The following is a 23,695-nucleotide window of genomic DNA, read 5'->3' as shown; positions in this document are numbered from 1 at the left end:
AGTTTCAAAATTGGGAGGATTTTATTCAACTGGAATTTGTTAAAAAAATACTGACTGATATATAATCAAAATAGTAAACATATGTATGCTTATATATTTTTTTACATACTTGAACTAAACCAGCTCCAGGTAGTTGAGCCTAAAACAAAAAGCCTTGCAAATAATTCAAATCACCCATACTATAGTTTAATTCAGTACTCATGGGCAATAAAGAATTGTAAACCAATCAGAATTAAAGATTATAATTTGATTTGATTACATGACTTTGCCAGCTTGTCGTCACCTTTTTCCTTGAGTGTTTTTAGTTTATGATAACGAAGCGGTGACATAACTTACTTTTTTACATAAATATTAACGGCTAATTACTAAGTTATGCAAGAGTACGCTTTTAACATAATATTTCCTTTCACTGATTACATACTCTTTTCCAATATTATCTAATAATATCGAAATACAATGATTAAATTTTTACTTTTTTTAAAGGCGGAATACGTAAAGAAATAAATGTTCTTTTATTCAGTGGCTGGCTTGCATCTAAGGAAAATGAAATACATTTGATCCTATGATCACACAACTAATGTACACTACCCAATCATAAGATCATTTGATGGGGGTTTTTTCCGTCTTATTTAGTAGAATAAATTTCTTTTCATGGAACTGTCAACTGTTGAATTTATTCTGTGAAAATTTAATTGGGGACCTCTGGAAATTTGATAAAAGTATATTTATACATCGAATTCATAATATTCAAAAATATTGTCATCAATACAATATTGTTGGTAAATTTAACCCTTTAGTTATAGTCATGAACAGTCAAATCATCCAGATATAGGAAACTGCTATTTTTCAGATGAAAAGTTGACTACATCTGGATTTCTGAACAAATACTAATTCAATAATTTATTAAGCCTGAGTAATTGAAATTATTTCATATTTCGATATATTAAGGCATAAGTAGTTTAGTTACAATACAAAACAAACCTGAGCTCTCTAGCTTTGCGTAGAAGTAGAAAAATGACACTTGAACATAATCGACGAATTTCCATTCGTGCATCCATGTCACAGGTTTAGTTTCAAAATAAACTAAATAGTTTTGATAAAAGTTACTAACAAAAATGATTGTTTGATATTACTGGATGTTATATGGATAATTAACTTAAAGTTTATTTTTTATTTACGTAATATGAACTACATATCAATTGGTATTTAATATAATACTCAGAAAAAATATACCCCTCTTCAATTTACAAGAAGATTACCCTAAAAAATTTTATTATTGTTTCTTTACTATCTTCTGTTTTATTGTTAACTCATTAGTGCAAGTTGGTCATCGACGTAATGAGAATAAATGAAAGTGAAATTTTATATTTGGACTCATCCCTGAAAATCTTCAAAATAACATACAAAAAAGTTTGCTTTCTTCAATTGCCCATGTTCTTATGATGCCATTCATTCCATCTGATCCTCGTTTGAGAAAAAGTTGGGCTCAATTCTGTATGGTGAGGGATCCCTTAAATCTTGATCTATCATTTATATGTAGCAAGCATTTCAGTGATGATAAATTTTGAGACATCCACTTTAATCTGTCAGTTGATGCCTGAAAGACTAAAACCCACCCAAATATCAATTCCTCAAAATCGATTGATAATGAAAAGTTCCCTAGAACTCTTTGAGCTGAGCAAAGCACAAAAGTAAGATGTTGAATAATTTATTGGAGCTCCCGGATAGTACCTTCTGTTAATATCCATAAGGTTAATCATCTAAAAAATTAACTAAAGGACTACGGCTGACCAGTTACAGTAATAAAATTGACCTTGTGAATAGATTTGAAAAAGCAAAGGAAGATATAATTAAAAAGAAGGTGTTGTTATAAATTTAAAACTTTAATCAAGAAACTAAAGAAACAAAATTTATGCATCAACTGAGGAATAAGTTTCTCATAATTTAGTAGATCAATCATCAAACAAAATTTGTCCTAATCAAAATTCTCGACAGGAAATACGTCATTTAGAAATGCAAATTTGCCGAGTCAAAAGAGATTGAAAGCTTGAAAATTAAATAAAAAGAACTAATACATCTCAGTTAGTCACATATGTCCTTCATGAGAAAAGTCATAGTAAAATAAAAATTAACTTTTTATTGGGGAAAAAATCGTCCTATAAATTTTACACAGGAAGAAATCATTGAGGAAAAAATTATGAGGGATAGAAGACTAATTCCCTTTCCTACTATTCTCTCAAGTTCGAATAATGACTTTAAGGTTGACCATGGATTTTCAACTTCAACTGGCTTGAAGTTGTGAAAAATACTTTTTTTAGTAAATAATTTCATTTTTCCTCTCAGAAATTTTAGAGTCTCAGGGGCGCTTCATCCTCTTTATTATATATCAGAATACGTCAGTACAAAAAATGACCGATTGACGTCATATGAAAAGCGACATCTTGGGGGAAAAGTGTTAAAAAGCTGCACCATTTGATCTCTTGTTAACGGTCGCGTTTTGTTACTTGGTTTAAAACTTTACCTCTATGTATCTGTGTCAACATAAGGATAAGACAGAACATTACCTAGATCGTCATAAGAGTCGTTAGCATAAGGAATAACTAAAAAATATATAGTCATAGACAAATTCAATGTTTAAACTTGTTTAAAAATTTGGTGTGTTTGAAGGCACCATCGGCACTAAATGATTAAAATCATTTCCATCTTAAACCATTTGAAATTCGAAAACCTAAGCTAATACTAAAATTTGTGGTTAGTTTTTTTCTAATATGTATTACTATAGATTTTTTTATTGCTGACTTTAAAAAATATAAGTTTTACTACGAGGGTGTTAATATAACATTTTGATATTAAATTGTATTTTATAAAGAGTAATTTCCTTCGGGCTTAAAAATGCTTCTGACAAGGTTAAAAAATGAATAAATAAAAATATCAATAAATCACAACCATTCAAGAACAAAATGTCATTTAAATTCAAAATTATGACTTTTAATAACTCTTTGAAAATTAATAACTTCTTGGCAAATAAAGTACTTTTAATGTACATACAATATAAATTTAATGAATCCTAAAGAATAAAAGTTAGCATAATATTATTAAAAAGAGTATTTGCTAGCGTATTTATGGAAATTGCATTTTGCATCATGCTCTCAGCTTTGAAAACTTTTGTTTTAACATAAATTAATTATATGAATTATACTTATAAAGGTATTTGTAATCTACCTAAGTTCCAATTTCTTGAAATCCCCTTTTTTTAAAGCAAATATTTTATATAAAAAATATGAAATTATTAATATTTTGGCGTACCTACAAAACACCAGTGTTAAGACTGGATTTGAAATCTTTTTTCGTTACTTTTACGTTGTTAAACTTTGGCCGTACATCATACTTTATCTTTCAATTTTGAAATTGGAGACTGTTTAAACGAAGAGTTGAAATTCAATTGTCACAACGTTTTAATAAAAAGAAAAATAACTATGCCAGGTGAAGCAAAGACAATATTTAGGGATAAAAAGCTGGTGTATTTTTTAGCTGGCCCGTTTTTTTGGAATTGGATATTTGAAGAATGACTTATCTTTTCCTAAGCAGTTGTTATTTTTTTTTAAATTTCTGAGTAGTGAACATCCTCTTCTAAATAGATTTAGTTATATTTTGGCTCAGAGTCGATTCGTGGACTTAGAGATGAGGCCAGAGGAGATCATTATCTAAGGCAGGGATTCTCGACCTTTTTTTTAGTGATGTACCACTTGAAAAATATTTAAGGTGGATCGATGTTATTATCAAAGTGAATGGAGACACAATTGAAGATTGGAAATGACAAGACCTGTTCCAGCATCTATACAGAGATTAGTTAATGTAGCTTCCTTAGTTTCCAAAATAAAAATTGTTAAAATTCCATATGTCTAGTTTTCAATTACACTCGAGGCACTTATATAAATAGGTTTATTAATTATATATATTATGGGGGGCTTGCACCCCTCTTAAAAAGGGGCTTTGCATTGCCACTGGTATAGGCCTTTCTTCTATCTTTCTAAATTTAATTGTCTTGTCTTGAAAATTTAAAATGACGTTTCGTTAGAAGACATTATTTTTTCCTTTTTCATTCTTATACGACATTTTATATAAAAAAATAGTTTCTTGTATTTTTGATTTTTTCCTAATTTGCCGTCCCCTAAATTTTAGCCCCTATATATTATTAATCAATCAGGAGCATTACCCTCCTATGTCACTCCACCACTGCTATGACCATTGGTTTCACAAAGGTTTAAACCCCTTTAAAACGTTTTAAAACCAATAAAAAGTTTGTTGATTTAAAATATCAATTGATGTCATCAACTGACAATATAATTTAATAGCCCTGATACCCAAATATATCGACTCAAAAAATATTATAACCATTAAACCTGTACCTAGATCAAATTACAACACTAAAAAATACCAATCATGTATTCAATTTTAGTTTTTCATACTAGACCGTTATCCAAACCATTCATAAATATCTCAATATGCAGTTGAAAGGGATAAAGAGACTTCAAAGTGATCAAGTTGTTAGATTATTATTTTAAGAAAGTTTTTTTTTCTTCTTTTTAGTATTAAAGAGATAAGAAATAGAATTTCTGTCTTTTTAATAGGAAAGAAATGGGTTTTTAGTAATGCGTTACACAGAGGGAGGTGTGTAAGTAATTAGATGGGGTTGTGCATTATTTTTGAGGTCTTTCTATTTATTTTTTAAAAGAAAGCTTTTTTTTACGTGCTGCGGAAGTTTTCTAAATAAAATATAAATATTATCAAACAATTCATGCAAAAAAATATATATAAGGTTAAAAAACTCTCACCTGGGTTCAAGCTGCCGTGTATTTTTGTTTGTTTTTGTTAAAAGGATAAATAATAAATAGAACACATTTTGTGCATTTTAAAGTATGATGTGATGTGCAGAGTTGTGTTAGTGTATAGTGTGAGCTCGGATTTCGACGACATACCTACATATAATGTAGATGTCAATTCTGTTTGTTTGCTTTACAAAATCCAGCAGGTTAAACATGACCACAAGGACACTTTAGCAAATATAGATACAGTGGAGAAAATAAGTATTGTCTTGTCTGTCCATATTGTGGACTCAGAACTAAAATACAGTCCAGCCCCACTTGACGCTCCTTTTAAAGAAAGTCAAATTGATCCCTTTTGACGTCATTGAGTTTTTTTTTTTTAAATGACTCTGTTATATAATGGAATAAATAATATAATTAGAACAAAAGTATAAATTGTCCCTTTCATATTGCATTATAATAATAGCATGAATATATTTTAAAAGACATGTGTAACTTTTCAACTTTTTTCGAATTTCGATTACTGATAGTGCATTAAAGTGTTGATATGGTATGAAAATTAGATGCACGAAATTGGACTATCCTTGTGGGTCATCTTTAGGTCTCAACTCTCTATCAAATTAGGAAAAAGACAAACACTCTTTACTTTGTAAATAGAGATAAAAAGAATACATTTTTAGTTATTTGACAATAAATATTTTAGATAGACATTTATCTAAACTATAAAGAATATCCCAATAAATAGATTTTTTTTTAAATTGTTCGATTGAGAAAAAAGGAAAGAAAATTTGATGATCTGCGTAAAGTGCGCCCATAATTTTCTCTTGTATTTTTCTGTTAGTGTAGCTTTAGAAAAAAAAACCTGAATTTATACTTTTTATAAATTAGAATAATGTCTAATATAATTAAGTGATGGAAAATATTGATTAATACTTTACTTTAATTTTTATTGACGAAATAAATACCGTTTGTCTCCTTTCAAACTTTTAACAAGATATGCTACCAAAAGATGACCTCGTAGGAGAATGCATTTTTATTTGGGTAACTTTTATACTATATGACAACTTTTCCGCTATAACCAGAATCAAAATTCGAAAAGAAACCGCAGTAATGGGTTGTTAAAACATATCTCATTTATCACATTTTGAAAAATAAATCAGTGACATTTGTAGGGAATATATAGGGCCTAAGACTGGGATTGATCAAATAAATAAGGACCAACACAGCACTAGAAAGAAATACCCATCTGATTTTGTAAGTTTAACCTCTTGGATTGAGATCTGAAGACTGGCTAATATTCTTGAGCCCCTCCTTTATTACGTTTGCCGTTTTATGTAAGGTTTTTATCGTATTGAATACCTATTACACGACCAATTTTCAGTGCACTGACATGAGGGAAGGAGGTTATCCCACAAGATTTTACACTACATGTATCTTCCATCCTCCCTTCGATGCTGTGAAGTAGTCCTTTCCCCTGGCAAAGAAACACCATGATTCCCGTTAGGGATGTTGTTCTTGTCTATACATACTCACCATTTTTCTTCCTTCAAATACTTTTTTTGTTCATATGATATCTCTATTTTTTTAAGTATACCTACCATTAAAATTATACTGAGTTCCCTTCTTTGTCAGTGGAGACAAACTTACAAAATCGGCAAGGGATCAAATAATTACTTTCTCCACTCTGCAACAATACCCCGTTCAGTTGGGATTCGTTATATATTAGTATTTTTTGTTGCAAGACTTTTTTAGTCATTCAGTTAATTGAAAATAATAAAATCTTATCAGTGTGTTGTGTAGAGTATGGTATCCACTGAACTAAATACCCGGACTGATTGGGGTATTGTTGCATGCAGTAATACTTTGTATTGCAAGTATTTTTGGGTAACGAGTATTTTAAGGGGCTTTTCCACATCCATCGTAGGTGTACACATAAATAACTTGTTTAATTAATTATGAAATGGGCCTTTGAATAGTGATTTCTGAGGATTTTGCATATAATAATCTTCAAACCTCAATAATTATCACTTTCAACATGAAAAGTATATGCGACTTTAAATGTTTCATGTTTGTAGGAGTGAAAATACTAGGATTTATGAAACTTTGTAAGAACGACAGTTATTTACGTAAGGTGTATTTTTCAAAACACGTTGTTAACGTGTACACGTACAATATATGTGTAGACTCACCCTAACATAAATTACACAAGTAAACAAAAAAAATATTTTAAACTAAAGAAACTGTTACGTTATTCCTTTTAAAACAAAGTGTTTAATATATTTGAGTTTTTTAACTTTTGAATTATATTTTCTCAGGTTTAGATGATTATTTATTTAAAATCAATGTAAAGTTTTGCAAAATTAACTGATTTACAAATTGTTTTTTGTTTTTTTTCATACTCAAAAGTTGACTCCAACCTATAAAAAGGTTCTCAATACTCAAAGATATATGATAAAAAATTATTACAAACTAGATTTTGTACGAACAAATTAATTACAGTTTCGTGATCAACTTGTTATGTTCTACTAGAATTAAATATGGAGTTTAAAAGGTTTTTGGAAAGAAGTAATTTTTTTTACTTGTGTCATTCTTGAGAAACAAATTTCCATGACTTCCCCTTGCCAATCAATTGATCTAACATAAAGTATGTTTAAAAAACAAACCCAAGTTTCTAATAAGTATTTAAAGGGTTGTTGCCCGCATTCCAATGTATTACCTCATATAAAAGTGAAGAATTGTGGTCATGTTTCGACATTAAGAGAGAAAAAAAGCTTCACAATAAATTTGAATCATTTTTTAAAAAAAGATAAAAAAAAAAACACTGAGTAGAATAGAACGTAAAAAAGACACACCATTAAAAAACAAAAACACACAGACTACAACAAATACAATCTCTCTCAATGACTCACCACTAGGACGTTCAAATTTACAGTCAACCAGGATACTATGACCCGTTGGATTCCGGGTACAAAGGATTTGACCGTTTTCCATGACTACTTCAGAGTCCAAAGACCACCAGCTTTCATTAGATTCCTTGAAAGTTTGTAATAGTTTGTGATTTTATTTTATTTATTTTGAATTAAGCAGGTGTTGATTTGAGTGATTTGCGAAGAAATTAATAGATTTATCAAATAAACAAAAAAAAAAAATCAACAATTATGACGTCAAAATAGATTAAATTTATAGATTAGAGATCAAATTGAATAAAAAGTTTTTAATCTACTTTGATTTCATATGATATACCTATAACTGTAGGTGAGTTACTATGAACAATTAATCAACTGCATTAGCCAGAACCCAAAAGTTTTTATTTAAAAAAAATAAAAAATAACCGTAGTTATTCACTTTTACCTACCAATAATTAATTGATATTTTACTTATTTAAAGTAACAATCATTTACGTGTCCTACAACAGTTAGCTTTTATGTCACAAACCTGATGAGCTTTCTATATAACAATATATTATGTAAAGTGCAAATAAGTAACTAAAAAATCGACAAAGTCTTTGTCCTAAAATTCAATCCGTTAAAGGAGAAGAAATAGAGAATAAGAAGAAAAAATTACATTGATTAAGTTCCTTGAAAAGGTAAAAGGACTTGTCACTCTTTCAAATATCCTTCAAGAAACTTTAATCTTACTAATTTAATTATGATTGAATCTACTTTTAAAAATCATTTTCATGGAGCATTTACAAAAATCAAAGAGAATTAAAAAATTGTGAAAACGATTTTTTTTCAATAAAAATATAAGAGAAACTGTAAATAAATAGATCATAAATATACTAAATAAATAAGAAAAAGATGAAAAAAATACCATTCAACAATAGAAATGAATTAATTAAGTACTCTGACGCAGCCGTAAATGAAATTTCCTACTCAAAATGCCTCAAAATTTGGAAAGGGTTGTTATATGGATTTTTTTTTTTACTTGCTGATAAAAAATTTAGAAATAAACCATCTCTTACCATTCTTGAAAACTGGAAGGTACTAAGTGGTGTCCAACAGTAACCAATGGCTTTGTCCCAGAGCATGCCTTTGTCCCAAACTTCAAGTAGCAAGCCAGAGTCATAGTTGTCGATTTCACTGAAAATAATGATTATATTATTATAACTTTTTATAGGTGAATAGAATTATTGTTATCTACATAAATTCATATGTAGGTTCCTTGGAAGAGAATTCATTAACGCTCTAGGTTAATAAAACTATTCAAAGAATCCATTATACCCGCATTATCCTAATGATGGGATTTTCATTTATCCTGAATTACAAAAATATATATCTCTCATGTAAAATGTATAAACTTGGCTTTATACACATAATATTGAAAAAAAATAAAAATGACTTAATGGTTTTTGTAGTCAAGAAGTAGATTAACACAGTTAAACAAATCGTGTAAACCAATAAAGATCTTTCATCTTGTTATACTGTGACGCTTAAATTTGTAAAACGAGTGAATTGTTATTGAATTTATTGATGTTTCCTTGCTTCAGTCATTTCCCCAAAAAGTACGTTCATTTCAGTCTCTCCTTTTAAATAGTATTTGAACCAATTTTGAATATTTTTTTCATGTTGAACATGTTTTCCTTATTTATGGAAACACAGTTCTAGAAAACTGAAATAAAATCTTATTAACTTCTTATGAACAGACAGTTGATATTTTTGATGGAATAATACCCAATTTATTTTTTAGAATCAGGCACATAATTAGTTTGCCTTAGCAGCATGTTGAATGAAAAGTAACTCTATCATATAGATTAGCCACGTAATCTCAAGATTACTGTATTAATTTTAACCTACTTATAACCTGATATGATTAATTATAATTTAAGTTATTATTTGAAAAATAAAATAACTCATAGATATATGTTATATATATATTTTCTTAATAGTACATTGACTATTCCTTATTTTTTCAAAGAAAACAGTCTTCAAAAGTATAAAATAAAAAAATATATATATATACAGAAGGGGAAGAAATAATAATTAATTAAAGAATTACTGGGAACCAATAAAAGTACAGAATCCTTTTGAGGGTTATATAAGCTTTAAAGGAAGGGGTTAGTAGCATTTTTGACTGAAAAAATTTCTTGTAGGAACATTGAAGACGACTGATTATCGATATGCTTTATGCCTAAGACCCCCTTCCCCCGAAAAAAAAAATATATAACATTTATTCGAACTGTGAATAAACTTGAAAAGCCCATGCAGGATGGAATGGATCCCAACAACATTATAAAAGAGTCCCCAGGTTCAGGTCGAAATAAGATGGCCCGTTTAGAAGAGGCACTTGGGGACATAGCTGACAATTTGTATTCTACAGACTCTTGCCATTCAGTATCAAAGGGTTTGATGGTGTTCCCCTCAACCATTCATGCAAAAAAAGTTTCTATGTCTAATGGAAATGTTTTGCTACCATACTTTTATAAAACGAGAGCTAAAACTGGGGACAAGGAGTACATATGGGTTCTTGGCCATGCTGTTTTACCCTGGATTTGGACCTAGGAACACCTCCTTTCCATACTGCCATGAAAACACAGGATTTTACTACCGCCAACTCACAAATTTGGAGGCCTTAAAAACAACCATTCGGGATGCTTGGTCCAATTTTCAAAAAACATAAACTATTTGGGCATGCCAAAGTTTCTGATCTCATAGTGGGGGAGGGGGGCTCAATTATATGAATAAACTATACTTTTTTTTACAATTTTTGTATAAAAAATCGACTTGCTGATTTGGTATACCAAATATATACCAAAATTTGAAAAAGGTTATCTCTTGCATTTGTTTCACCCCCATTTTGTACATTATAAAAATTGTACCTTGTCCCCACCACCTAGCCGTAGCTCCCATTAAATATCATGATGAGAGTTGCAAAGGGGTAGAAAGTTTCCAAAAAGTATACAAATAGCTTAGTAAATTTTATTTTAAAACTTGTCTATATAAATTCAGAGGATTTTCGAATAAGTAGGTAATGGTATTTTGAAGAGTTTCATATCTATTTAAAGGACAATATTGTAGAATTTTTATTGTTCATACTCCAATTGTTAGAAACGGAACTTTTGGAGTATACTGCCCCAACTTTTAACAATCAATAATAGATTTTAAATGTTATATTTCTAGAGAAACAATAACTTTTGTACTACAATTATTTTATTTATAACTTCAGCCCAACAAATCTTTATTTTTGGGCGCTACCCTTGTTCAAAAATTTTATTCTTACCTTTTGCAGTTTAAGGCTCTTAACGAATTTAAAAAAAAAAGTTAATATTTGAGACTGAGCAAGCAAACCCCCATAACGAAGTACATTCAATCTCAATGTAACAATCTTTGAAATGTATCAACTAAATAAATTTCATACTTTTTCCATCTTGCAACTTTTTGTCACAATTTTTTATTTTTCGTATATTAATTTGTTTATTTCATGTACTAATATATTAACCGATATATACTCGCTGAGATTTATAAATAAAATTCTTATTCCTTTAAATCCCTAATTTATCACCGATACAAAAAGTTATATATGATAATCCCTTCTTTTGGAGTTATCTGTATATTTAACCATGTTTTATGGAGGTCTAGTGAATTAATTTTACTTTTTTTTTTTACAAAAAGTCGTTCCTTTATTTTTCGTTTTGATTTTTAGGATTTTCTGTTTTTTTTTTAAATGTTATGTCTTTACTACAAGAATAACAATAACAAATTATATTCTGTTAAACCCCCAAACTCATATTTTTAAGATTATTTAAGAACAAAGATTTATCATTCTTCGATGTTTTATATTAATACAAGTTTTTTTTTTTTCGCATTTCAATTTATATTTAGGCGTGCAAAATGTATGGAATAGCTCAAAAAGTAATAGAAAACTTATATGACGGTTTTTTTTTAAAACCGTACAACTATTTATCATGTAATTAAATACATTATATTTTTGGTATTTTTTATTTATACGGTTCACAGTAATCGCGTATGAAAAGGATTTCATTAACAGAGGCTTAAAAAATATTTTTTTTTCACATAGAATATTTCTGTCTCTAGCTTTCACCTTGGAAAATTATCTGTAATCCCCCAAAATTGCTGTGAATTCCCTAGAGTTTCCCTTACTTCTCTAATATTCACATAGAAAGCTTACTTGTTTGAAAATTCGTAGAATTTTGGAACCCTAATCATAATACAATAAAATTATTAATTATACTCGGCAATAAGTATCAATGAGGAAAATGACTTTAAAAAAAACACATGAAAATAAAATAAATCTTACAATAAAAAGTCCTGCTCCCAAGATGGTTGAGGTCCTGTAACAGTGAGCGTAGTTGATTTAACGTGTTGAAGCTTAAGTGTAACATATGTATTTGAATTCGTTGTTTGTGGTCTAACTAGATTTGCTCTTCTGACTGCAATGTACAAAATATATTTCATTATTACAAAGTTATGTATATTTGTTCAATTTCATTTCTATTTATTTGAAGAATATTATTTAAACTTTGATGGTTTTTTTACAATATTTTATTTACGACACAAAAGCCACGCATAAATAACATTTTATCTAATAATCTTTAATAAAGCAAATATATGAACTTCCCCATAATTCAGCATCAACAATTCCTATATATGTTTTTCCAGTTTTTTAATTATCTACACTTCTTCCTTATTAGTATTCCCATCGGAGGTCTTTTGAAACCAAATCATTCCTTGCTAATCAGTTGATAGCCTTATTATTAAATAAACAAATGTTCAATGCATGGAAAGAATGAATTAATTGGCTATAAAATAAAGTTATAACAAGTAGTATTTTATTAGTTGATCCTTTTTAGCGATTAAAGTGGATTAAAATTAAGATATTTATAATTATTTATTACATTTGTTTGTATGAATGTTTGAATGAAAAACAGTCATTTTTGATCTACGAAGTATCAATGGTGTCATATTAATGAAATCTGGCAGATTTCACTATGCATGTAGTAAACGCATGTATGCTGTGTGCACTGTATATAGTGGGTCCTGATTAATATCACATTTACATTTTTGATCTTATATATAAAAATGTAAGCTACCTATAAATGAAATTTTGCAGACGTTTTGCATATAGCATCGAGCATGTATACAGAGTGAACTGTATACAGTACTCCCTGATGTATATCATATTTGGACCAGAGAAATAACAGTGTAGTCATATTATTGGCTTCTTGCAGGTATCTCCATAGAGTATTGAGCGTTTGTAGCTAAGGATCAGCCAGGTAGCACTCTAAAGACTAAAGTACTTCTTGCCTCATAACTGATGTGCCATAATATTAACTTTTTTTTCCTCAAGTATTATTATTCTTTCATTTTTGAGGAGACAACATCCATGTTGTTGAGTAACTACGTGTGAGTGTGCTCACGAAAAGTAACGAGAGTAACAATACAGATTTTATCTTCTACATATTAAAGTAAAAATTATCTTTTAGTTGACGCCTAATTTTTCAGAGCAATCTCGGGTACTAACTCTTGTATGTTATAATTTTGGAAAGAATATATAGTTTAAAAAAGTTATTTAATATTTGTCAAATGTAGAAAATTATCGCATTATACGAGTATTCAAGCGTCAGGTCATTATTGTATGTTGCAGCTTTTTCATAAAAAAGAAAGAGAAAACCGGCCCAAATTTGTTCGTAATTAGACAACTATACTTTATATAGTATTACAATAATTTATGTGTATGTGTGATGTACGTCCCGATTAGAAAAACAATGATAAAAACGAACACAGATACAGACTTTAAACATAAAATGAAAATCGTTTTGAACTTTGATTTACATATGTAAAGTTATGTTTAATTCTGATAGGACCAGTTTCTCGGGCTCTGGAGGGTAAGCTTGATTTTTCGCTAATAAGTTAATTTTTTCAAAAATAAGATTGATTCCCCGTCTCTCAAAGTTTTTTTTAAGGAATGGGTTGTCCATTCGAAAATGTACCAAAACCAATTATAGTCCTAACAGAAACAGGGAAAATGTATATTAAATACGAATTAAAAAAAAGGATTAGGAAGAAAATGAGCGATTTAATCTTAGTATGCATCTTTAATATTCATTATTGTTGAAGAAGGAACATGGCAAGTTAGCAATGGCAATGACAATAAATAAAATTGCTTTATAGTTAGCAAAATGAGTATTTTCACATGGTCAATTATATGTGTCATGTTCCAGAGTGTTGTCAAAAGGGAGAGTAGGTTTGATTATATTTACATCAAATGGACAGAAACAACAAAGAATGTTATATATAAGGAGGTTCTACAATAGAAATTTACCTACTATATAATTCAAGGTAATAGTAAATCGTTTTATTTTAGAATTTTAACATAAACAATTTAAATATAAAAAAATCCTTTTCATTTTTAATTGGTAATCTTTAAGATATTGTGTTCATGATAAAACATATTATTATTCAATAATTGTTTACAGCTGAACAAGAGCTAATTCTAATTCAACCAATTAAAGTTCAAACCCCTGTTATGGGGGAATGAAGTAGAAACAGTTATAGCTGAGGACATTAGACTTGTTTTAGTCAGGCGATGCCGTAATGTAAATCTTACTGACTTAATTTGGACCTTGAATTGAAGATTTGTATTGTATAAATAAATTAATAAATAACCTCAATTTTAGTGATGAATGATTTATAGGGGATTAAATATTGCTTTCCTTAAAATAATAATACAACCTAGAAAATATGCCATACATTGTAGAATTGAGTTAATAAACGTATTTATAACTCTCTAAACCAAAATATTATAGTGATAATGAAAATTAATTATACCATGAATATTTATGAATTGCTGGGAAAATGATGGAAAACATCAAAAAAGCAAAACAAATTATTTGATTGTATTAATTAAACTAATTTTTTACCTTTAAAACAAAAAAAAAGTCGAAAATCTCAGCCAGAGCAGTATAACATACGATTGAGTTAATGTTATATAGGATAATAGCCTTTGGCCTTTACAGCTACCATATGTGGGGTTTCATATCCACCTATCAAGTCTCGACACATATTTACTGGAATATTTTTCTATTTCACTTAGCATATGCCAATTAATCAGATTTTTGCGATGGACTCTAGAACAGAACGATGCAATATTCTATTTAAAATTTTTCTTTGAAACATGAACATTTAGTTTTACAAATCTTTAATGATGTCTTAGCTTTACAAATAAGATTCTCGCTGTCTTGGGAATTTTTTTTGCTTTCCTCCAAGGTTTGAAAATTATCACTATTATAAATTGGTTGTACTTGAAAATTATTGTTCTGTATCGTGGTTTTGAACAGCAAAAGTTGTATGGCAATACAAATTCACTGAATTTTCCATCGGTGCAATGCTTCGAAACGTATTTCCTGGCATCAACAAAATACGTATGGTATAGTATATGTAGTTTTTGTGGGTGAGCCAAAATGAGATGAGGATATTATTTAGGAGGCCACACTAATGAAACATTGTCTTTAATTATAATTGGACAGTAAACAATATATACATGATGAAAGTAATTGAGGATTGAATCTAATCTTTTTATTTATGAATATTATAACTCTAATAGCTGTAATTTGTTTATGAATTCTGAGCTATTTGTTTAATGTACGCATTTCGACTAGTTGTGACAATCTTCATTATCTGATCTAAGTGCTCATGAGGAGTTTAGTACATCATCCATTTTTTACCACATTCAGCTCAAAGAAAACAGACAATATCCTTGATAAATATAAATATAGGATCAAACTAGGGAACACAGAAATCGCTCGATGTATCAATTTTAATAGTGGATAATTTTGAGCGGAGGTAATGTTGGTTGATGCAAAGGCGTGGGATGAAAAAAGAAGGATATTGTAGAAATAACTAGTGGCAATTGATCCCCCCCAACATCCAATGCATTTATTTTCACTTTATTATTGTTATTATATAATTTTCTGGGCCCGTAAGAAATGCACTTGGAGGCCACCTGTTGAGAATCCATCACATAATGGAATAATGTTCGAACACTAATATTAAAGTCAATAATTAAAATATTTTATAGAGCGGGAGAAAATTCTAGAATGCTATAAAATATCGCATGCTTATAGGGTGATTGAGTTTAGTTAAATAATTTATTGATGTTTACCATATGCATGCACTATAATAAAATAATACAAACAAAAGGCAATGAAAACACCCGCTCAAAGAGGTAAATGTGATATCAAAGCTGTTCCTTAGACCTATTTGATTTAAAAGTTACGTTCAATAATTATTTCATTATTGTACATTTCCTTAATTTTAGAATACAAAGTTGATCTTCTTATTTTTGCATTGTGGGATGTCTCTCATATGAGAGAGCTGGCCATCTATTGAATAGGTGGTCTGTCCTTTTAGCTCTTCGAAACACAAACTGCACTTGAGTTCTTCCATTTGCGGAGGTGGGCCAAAAAAGGCCCGTAACTAGTTTCAGCTAGAACCATTATTCTCAGGCTTTCACGTCCAAGTTTTATAGCCTTCACTTTCGGTTCTATTAGTATGACGTGATTATGTTTCATCCCTTGATATTTTTGTTTTTATTGCAGCAAACTTCATGCATTTTCTTCTTTGTGTAGCTTGGTGACACTCCTACTCACTTACTTTCAATACAACTCCTTGTAAAGTAGTCTGCAAATTCATTCCCTGTAATATCAGAATGACCTTTGCACTAATCAGGATATATATTGTTTGTCACATTTCCCTTTGTCCAAGATTTATTTACACTTTCTGACTTCCTCGCTGGTAGTAAGACGGCTATGAATGATCAATCAATGTTTTTTCTTGCGAGAACCTCCACTGGTTTTGGGATTGCAAAAACCTCATCTTGGAACACTGAGGCCTCATTGTTCAATGCCATTAATGAGTGGTAGATTGATATATCCCCTCGACTGATGCCCCATCCCGCACTGGTGTTACCGTCTTCATCTTTGGATCCATCCGTATAGATAATTGTGTATATCTACAGGCCTGTTATCGATCATTACACGACTACTTCTAATGTGAGGGATGATTTAGTGTGAGAACCATCATTCTTCTTAAAAGCTTTTAGTAACTCGCAGTATATCCTAGCAGCCATTCTCCAACTTAAATAAAGACCACAAATTCATCATATGGTTTATTATTGATCACATGCAAGAAAAAATTAAGTAAAGCTCAAATATCTAAAAAACTATACTTTGAACAGTGGCAGAGAGTGCCTAAAACCAACAAATCTGATTAATGAATCAGATATTTTATTGGAACATAAGTATTTTAATTTTACCAATGTATAAAACAGTTCTTGACGTATAACTTTACCTATACTCTATGGTTGTGTTCAAATTCTTGTGCTAATATTTGAAGAAAATGTATACAGGTACAGTAAAAAGATTATCTTTCCTTACATATTTTCAATTTAAAAACTAGAAATGGAAAACATTGACAGATACATATATATGTAAATTGAATTCAAATATATTTTTTCATCTAATCAGAAGAATGCAGATGCTATCCTTCTATTGATAAGTGGTAAATATCCTAGTACTCTTGTCAATGGGATGCAGGATGCAATAAATGTGGTCTTGTATGGGCACATTGTTACTTCAAGGAAAGGGTTGAAAGGAAATTAAACACCATTAAGGGAAAACCACACTTGGGCATGACTCATACCCTCCGATCAACACCAACAACAAGAATAGAGGCAGTTCGTAGTATCACTCCCCTCTACCTCTACATAAGAGCGCAAGTAACGATGTCAAGATGGAGAACAAGGCATTGTCTCCAGGGCACCTGGGATGGCATCGGTGATATTCCAAGGCATCTTGGGGATCAATCCTTGGCGCTAAAATATTTCATCAAGTTGAATTGAATTCATTATATAGACAAACAGATCCAAAGATGAAAAAGGCAACACAGTTGCGGGATGTGATATACCTCGAGGTGACATGTCAATTCATCAATCACCAACATCACTAAATAAAGAAGCGTTGGTCTTCCATGCAGAAATAATCTTCATCACACAATCAGTGGTAGGACTTCTTCACCGACACAATCCATCAAAAAACGTAATAATTCGATCGGATTCTCATTAGGCAAATGCTGTTATTCTAAATACGTTTGCAAGTAGTGATACAGTTAAGAAGTGCAAAGAAATATTCAACATCGGAAATGTGAAATAAACATATATCGGAATTGGTGGTACTGAAAGTCAAAATCTTGTATGCGTTGGAGCCCCTTCTAGCTACGTAAAGAAGATGGTGGGTGACTTCTTCTTCGAAGTTTGCTGCAACAAATACAGGGAAGATCAAAGAATGAAATATACACATCATATGTTAAAGCAACCAAACCAAAAGAGTGTCAAACTTTCGATTCAAAGCATGAACTAGTTGTTCAAGCCCACACAGGTTAAGAGCCATTTTTGGCCCGTCTGAGCAAATGGAAAAATACAAGTACAATGTGCGATATTTGCATGAAAGAACCACAAAATGCAGACCACCTTATTAAAAGATGTCCATCTCTCTCATATGAGAGATACCAAGCCATTAAATGAACAAAAAAGCAACAAATTATTGATAATAACGATACAATTAAATAGGACTTAAGATCAATTTCTGCTGTAGTAGCACATATACCCCTTGGTGTGCTCGTTCTTTCCCGTATCTATGTATGGTTTTGTAATGTATGGATATCTGCCCTATTTTTAATGTATGTATGTACTATGGTAAATAGCAATATATCCTTAACTAACTAACAATCAAAAGAATAATATGTATAATTTGTAGTGATAGGACTATTAAAAAACAATCCCGATGTGATTTTTGTAAAATTCCCTCTACCGATTCCAATTCTTTAATATTTTAAATAATAGTTAGAAAATACCACTTCGCTATCAGGGGCGTCCAAAGGATTATATTTTTTTTTGGAAAAAAATATTCAAAAATTAAATTTCGAATTTGAAATTTTTTGAAAAAAGTTTCAAATGTTAACTTTTTTAAAATTTCATATACACAATTTGATATTAATTTTTTTTTCAAAAATCCACAACTATTCAAAAAAGTAACAAATATTATTATTTTTTTTTTTTAATCAAAATTTAAAAAAAAAAGCAAAATCCACAACTATTCAAAAAAGTAACAAATACACAATTCATTATTTAATTATTTTTTTTAATCCACAACTATTTAAAAAAAAAAGCAAAAATCCACAGCTTTTCACAAAAAATTTTTAGAAATAAATGCACAGCTTTTTACAAACAAATTAAATTTTTTGTAGGAAAATTTAAATATTAAATTTTCTAGTAAAAAGCAAAATTCATTAATTTGTTCGGGGGAGCTATTTTTGTTTTTTTCATAACTTAGAAAAGTAATAAATAGTTATATACGAATAATAGATAAGAATCGGAATCACAAATTTTACATTATTTTCCCGTTTGGGATTCCAGAAAAAACATCCGGTTGTCCAATTTTGATTAATCCTCCCATTACACATAATTTTTCTTTTTATAACTATCACGTCACTTAAAATTGATTTAGAGAGTAATTTATGTCATTGTTATTTTCATAGCATTCATACATTAGCCTTTTGTAAGGAGGCATGTATATTAAAACATAAAAACAGTTGTATAGTGTATTATCGTACTCAACACTTGTATAAATTTATAATGCCCATCTGTTTGAAAAAATATTATTGTTTATATCAATAGGAAATGAAATTATATTCTTTTCCAACAATAGCTAATATTTAAAAAAAAAAAAAAAACTTGGTCCTTCATATTACGAAAATAACACAGAAATATTCATAAAAAAGCTTAAACGTGGTAAAAGATTTTCCATCCTGTTTAAGAATATTTTTATAAAAAGTTACATGTGAATAAAAGTTCTTTTAAAAAAAGTTGAACAGAAGGATTGACATTAATTTCATGGTCACTCACACACAAAAAAGGGAAAGAAAGAAACGTACGAACGTACAGGGTCATACACTACAATAAAAATAAACTTTGGTCTCATCAAGATCCCGTATGAGTGCATCACAGTCGAGTGTTTTCTGCACATACACCACGCTAAGTGACTAAAAAAATTAATTTCTATGTGTTTTGATTTTTAATCAGTTGTCCAGATTGAGAAACACAATCACTCATCAAGTAGTGTTCTTCTATTAACCCAAATAACTCCAAAACTAACGCAAAATTCCAAATTTGTCAGTTTCTTTAGATCGAGTAATTAAAACTGAACGTTATTCTTGTAAAAGATTTAAAAAAATTCTATTTAAGAAAATGATTACGATCGTTTTTACTTACTAAATTCTATAAATGCAAATATTGACATGTAAGAGTTGAAATATAATTCAATGTCAGTTATCCCAACGTGGCCAAATGGTACCGCACACTCTATTATATTTTTGAAAATTAATTATGTTAGCCATCAGCTGGAATAATTGCCTCAATACGAGGTCAGTCTCGAGCTTGGTCCACTCCTTCTTGATGGAACCCTATAGATACTGGACACGCCTCTGAGGAGTAGCATATACTTAACACACTCTATCTTACAGACGCCCCTAGATAGGGTGGCCCAAGGGGTTCTCATCTGGAGAGGAGGGACGCCACATGTTGAGGTCCCAAAAGTCCGGAAAGTTGACTCTCTAGAAGACATGGTTCTAAGCCGCGCGATGCCACGGAGCTCCGTCTCAAGTGAAAACAAAGTTGTCCCCGAACTTTTCTCTTGCCCAAGGTAGCTCTGTCTTATCCAGAAGTTTGATATAAGCATGTGTATTTGGCCGCTATTCCTTCATTAATAAACAAAATCTTATTGAATTTTAAAATTCAAAGTATTCAGATTTTAATGGAACAGTCAGTATATTCAAATTTCTATGAGATAGTAAAACTTAGTGCAGGAGTCTCAGACTATAGACTCATGAGCCAAGTGCGACCCCCAAAGCAAAAATATTTTTTTAAATGTAATGTGTTCTTTTTAGGGTCACCATAATTCTGCATTGACCTTTGGGGAAAATATGTTTGACATCCCTTGCCTCTATTTTATTAACTTATTTTGGAGTAGTATTTTTTTCGAATTTTATGAATACAAAAGGGAAAATTATTTAGATTATTGTTCTTTATGAAAATTGTGCTTATTCTTTGATAGATCGTTGTGGTGGAAATATTTCTACTTTAATAAAAGAATAAAAAAATTCCCACCAATCTATCTTGTAAGTACAAAATAAATCCATATATGAAATCCAATATTGTATATTGTTCTTCTTGCAATAATACTATTTAAATTGTAGACGGTTATCTTCTTTATAGCACTAATAGATTTTCACCTCTCATGTATGGCAATATTCAAACAGGCAAATGATGTCAATAAGGATGTTATTTAAGTCGTACAACAACTAGAGTCATCCAAATGATAAGTTTGTCTTTGGTTTGCAAGGAATTCAGTTAGTTTGTTGTTCGATCGCGACACACAAAAAAATCCATTAGATTCAGATCTGGGAAGATTAGAGGCCAACATTATTTTGAGAGAAAGTCGTCAAAATTGTCTTTGAGCCATTTGATACTTTGGTTGCATTGTTGCTGCTCAAAATCTCCTTTCAATGCCACGAATTCCCTTCTTACCTTGGGACCGAACATGTATCCTCATAGTAAAAACATTTTAATTTAATGAGAAATTGTTTTATGAAATATTCATTACTCTATGATAATTTGCGTAACTAAATAAGTTTTAATGAGGATGCATGTATTATATAAAATAATAGCTACAATAATATATCTTTGAATTGACTGTTCAAAAAAGAAGAATCAAAGAAATCAAAAGAAAAAGCAAAGTAACGACTTTTAAGCAAAACAGTAAATTAAATATGTCAATAAATCCTTCACAAGTCATTAACCAGATAAAAAAGTATTGCATATAATCTGGATGAATGTTTCAGGATTATACTGAAAAGTATCGGCGTTGAAAAATAAATTCAAAAGAAAAAGAAATATTCTTATAAATATCGGGTCATATCCCAATTCACTAACAGAGGGTTACAAATTGCTTTAATTTAACTTTCTCTTTTATTTCATAACTATTTGACTAAAAAAGAGTGTACTTTCCATAGAGTATAGAGTAAACGTTGGGTTACTTGGTATATTAACTATGTAGATTTTGAAATTTCTATTAGTCATACTCATAACTTTTTTTTATGTACTCACAAGCAAAGGATTACTCGGCATTGCTTGGGCCAAAGAGGAGTGATAAATCACATCTACAATCATAAATCCCTTTGGTTGGGAGCCAGCGTTAGGGTATTCTAACATACATTTTATAAATTTGTATATTTTATTTTTGTAAAAAAATTACCAAATCAAAATTTGCTAAAAAAATTGGTAAAACTGTTTTGTACAAATTTTGAAAGAAAAGGTAGTAAATAGCATTTATTGCAATTGTGAAGAGGAACACAAACCTATCAAGATTTATTTTGTACTTACCAAACCAAAAAATGTTATAGAGAAAAATGTTGTCCAAAAAATAACCATCCATAACTGCTTCATTTTTGCAAATATTGCAAAAAAAGTCTTATAAAATGTTCCGAAAATTGAAAATAATTTGAATGTAGGAAAATGTTGTGCATAAAATACATTGTTTTGGGGCATTTTTTCAAAATAATGAAAATTGACGTTTAATGAAAAAAAAAAAAAAAAAAAAAAGTAGAAACAGAAGAAAATTATTAAATAAATACATTTTACATGTCAAATTTAAATGCAAACAAATTTCTATAAACTTTTTTTTTTTTTAAGTATCCAATTTTCCATTGGAAATAAATTTGTTTGCACCTGAAAAAAAATTAAATTGCAACATTCAGGGATTTCTTATTTTGCCCAATACTTTTTTTTGAATTTGAATAAATTTAGAAAACGTCATTATTCGTATAGTTTTTAAAAAAGTTTGTTTGTATAAGGGACACATCTAAAATTGTGCCTTCTAGGTCCAAGAGTGTGAGCACCCATTAAGAACACATACCCTTTTTTATATAGATAATCAAAAATGTTTTTCAACTTTTTGAGTTGTCAACAACAAATGGTCACATTCATAAAAATATAATGCTTAATCATTTCTATTTTCACTCCTATGAAAAAGATTATGTAAGGATATATAAAATCATGGCTTCTATATATAAGAACAGGGTACTTTTGAGGAGGAAAGAAAATACAAAATCGGAAAGCCACTCTTTAAACATTTCTTTTTCAATGAATAATCTTGGATTTTTTAAAGTCACATGTATTGTGTATACATCTTACAAAAAAAAAAAATCTAGTGATATTATATTATTATTCTGGTGATATAGCACACATATGGTTATTTTTAACAAAATATGCTATACATAATAAACAAAAAAACAAAACAAATTATCTTTAATAAAATAATGTCTAAAAGACAAAAAATTTATTATACGTAGTAAATTTGTCTTTTTATAATTTATATATACATGTGTACATTGTACATTTTGAGAGGACCGAAAACCAAAAAGTTGGATAATCGAATACAGGTGTGCACGTCTAAAACTGAACACTCCTTTAGATTTTACGCCATGCACATATTCGTGATTTTATTGAGTTGAAACCGATTTATACTTCGAGGCAGGGGTCTTGACTATTTATAAACAAAACTCCAGCAAAATCTAAATAGCAGTAGTGAAACAACAGCTGATAATATAGAGAGACGTCGATTCGCAATTTTGGAACTTTCCGCGCGTGGAATAACTCCCACTGAAATTGTCAAGGTTCTGAACTGCAGCTGCACCACCGTTAACAGTGTGGTAGCCAAAGGGACTTCTGAGGTGACCACAAGATCTAAGTCAAGACCTCGAAGGTCGGACAAAATGGCCAATGCCTTGAAAAAGTCT

The 23,695-nt window shown here is 29.8% G+C and overlaps 1 protein-coding gene across 5 annotated transcripts in view; it reads right to left on the bottom strand.

Moving 5' to 3' along the window:
- Positions 1 to 12,256, bottom strand: part of unc-13 — a 66,121-nt gene extending 53,865 nt beyond the window's left edge. For all 5 annotated transcript variants that reach the window (XM_071893603.1, XM_040724585.2, XM_071893604.1 and 2 more), the window contains exons 1-3: positions 12,084 to 12,256; positions 8,791 to 8,908; positions 7,736 to 7,859 (exon numbers count right to left, since the gene is read on the bottom strand). In XM_071893603.1, coding sequence (XP_071749704.1) covers positions 7,736 to 7,859; positions 8,791 to 8,908; positions 12,084 to 12,241 — 400 coding nt within the window. In that variant the 5' untranslated portion in view covers positions 12,242 to 12,256. The remainder of the gene's footprint in view (positions 1 to 7,735; positions 7,860 to 8,790; positions 8,909 to 12,083) is intronic.
- Positions 12,257 to 23,695: the final 11,439 nt, after the last annotated feature.

The sequence above is a fragment of the Lepeophtheirus salmonis genome, chromosome 14 (genome assembly GCF_016086655.4).
Source record: "Lepeophtheirus salmonis chromosome 14, UVic_Lsal_1.4, whole genome shotgun sequence".
Taxonomy (NCBI): Eukaryota; Metazoa; Arthropoda; class Copepoda; order Siphonostomatoida; family Caligidae; genus Lepeophtheirus; species Lepeophtheirus salmonis.
Note: the sequence above shows the minus strand (reverse complement) of the source record. Positions and strands in the feature narration are given on the sequence as shown.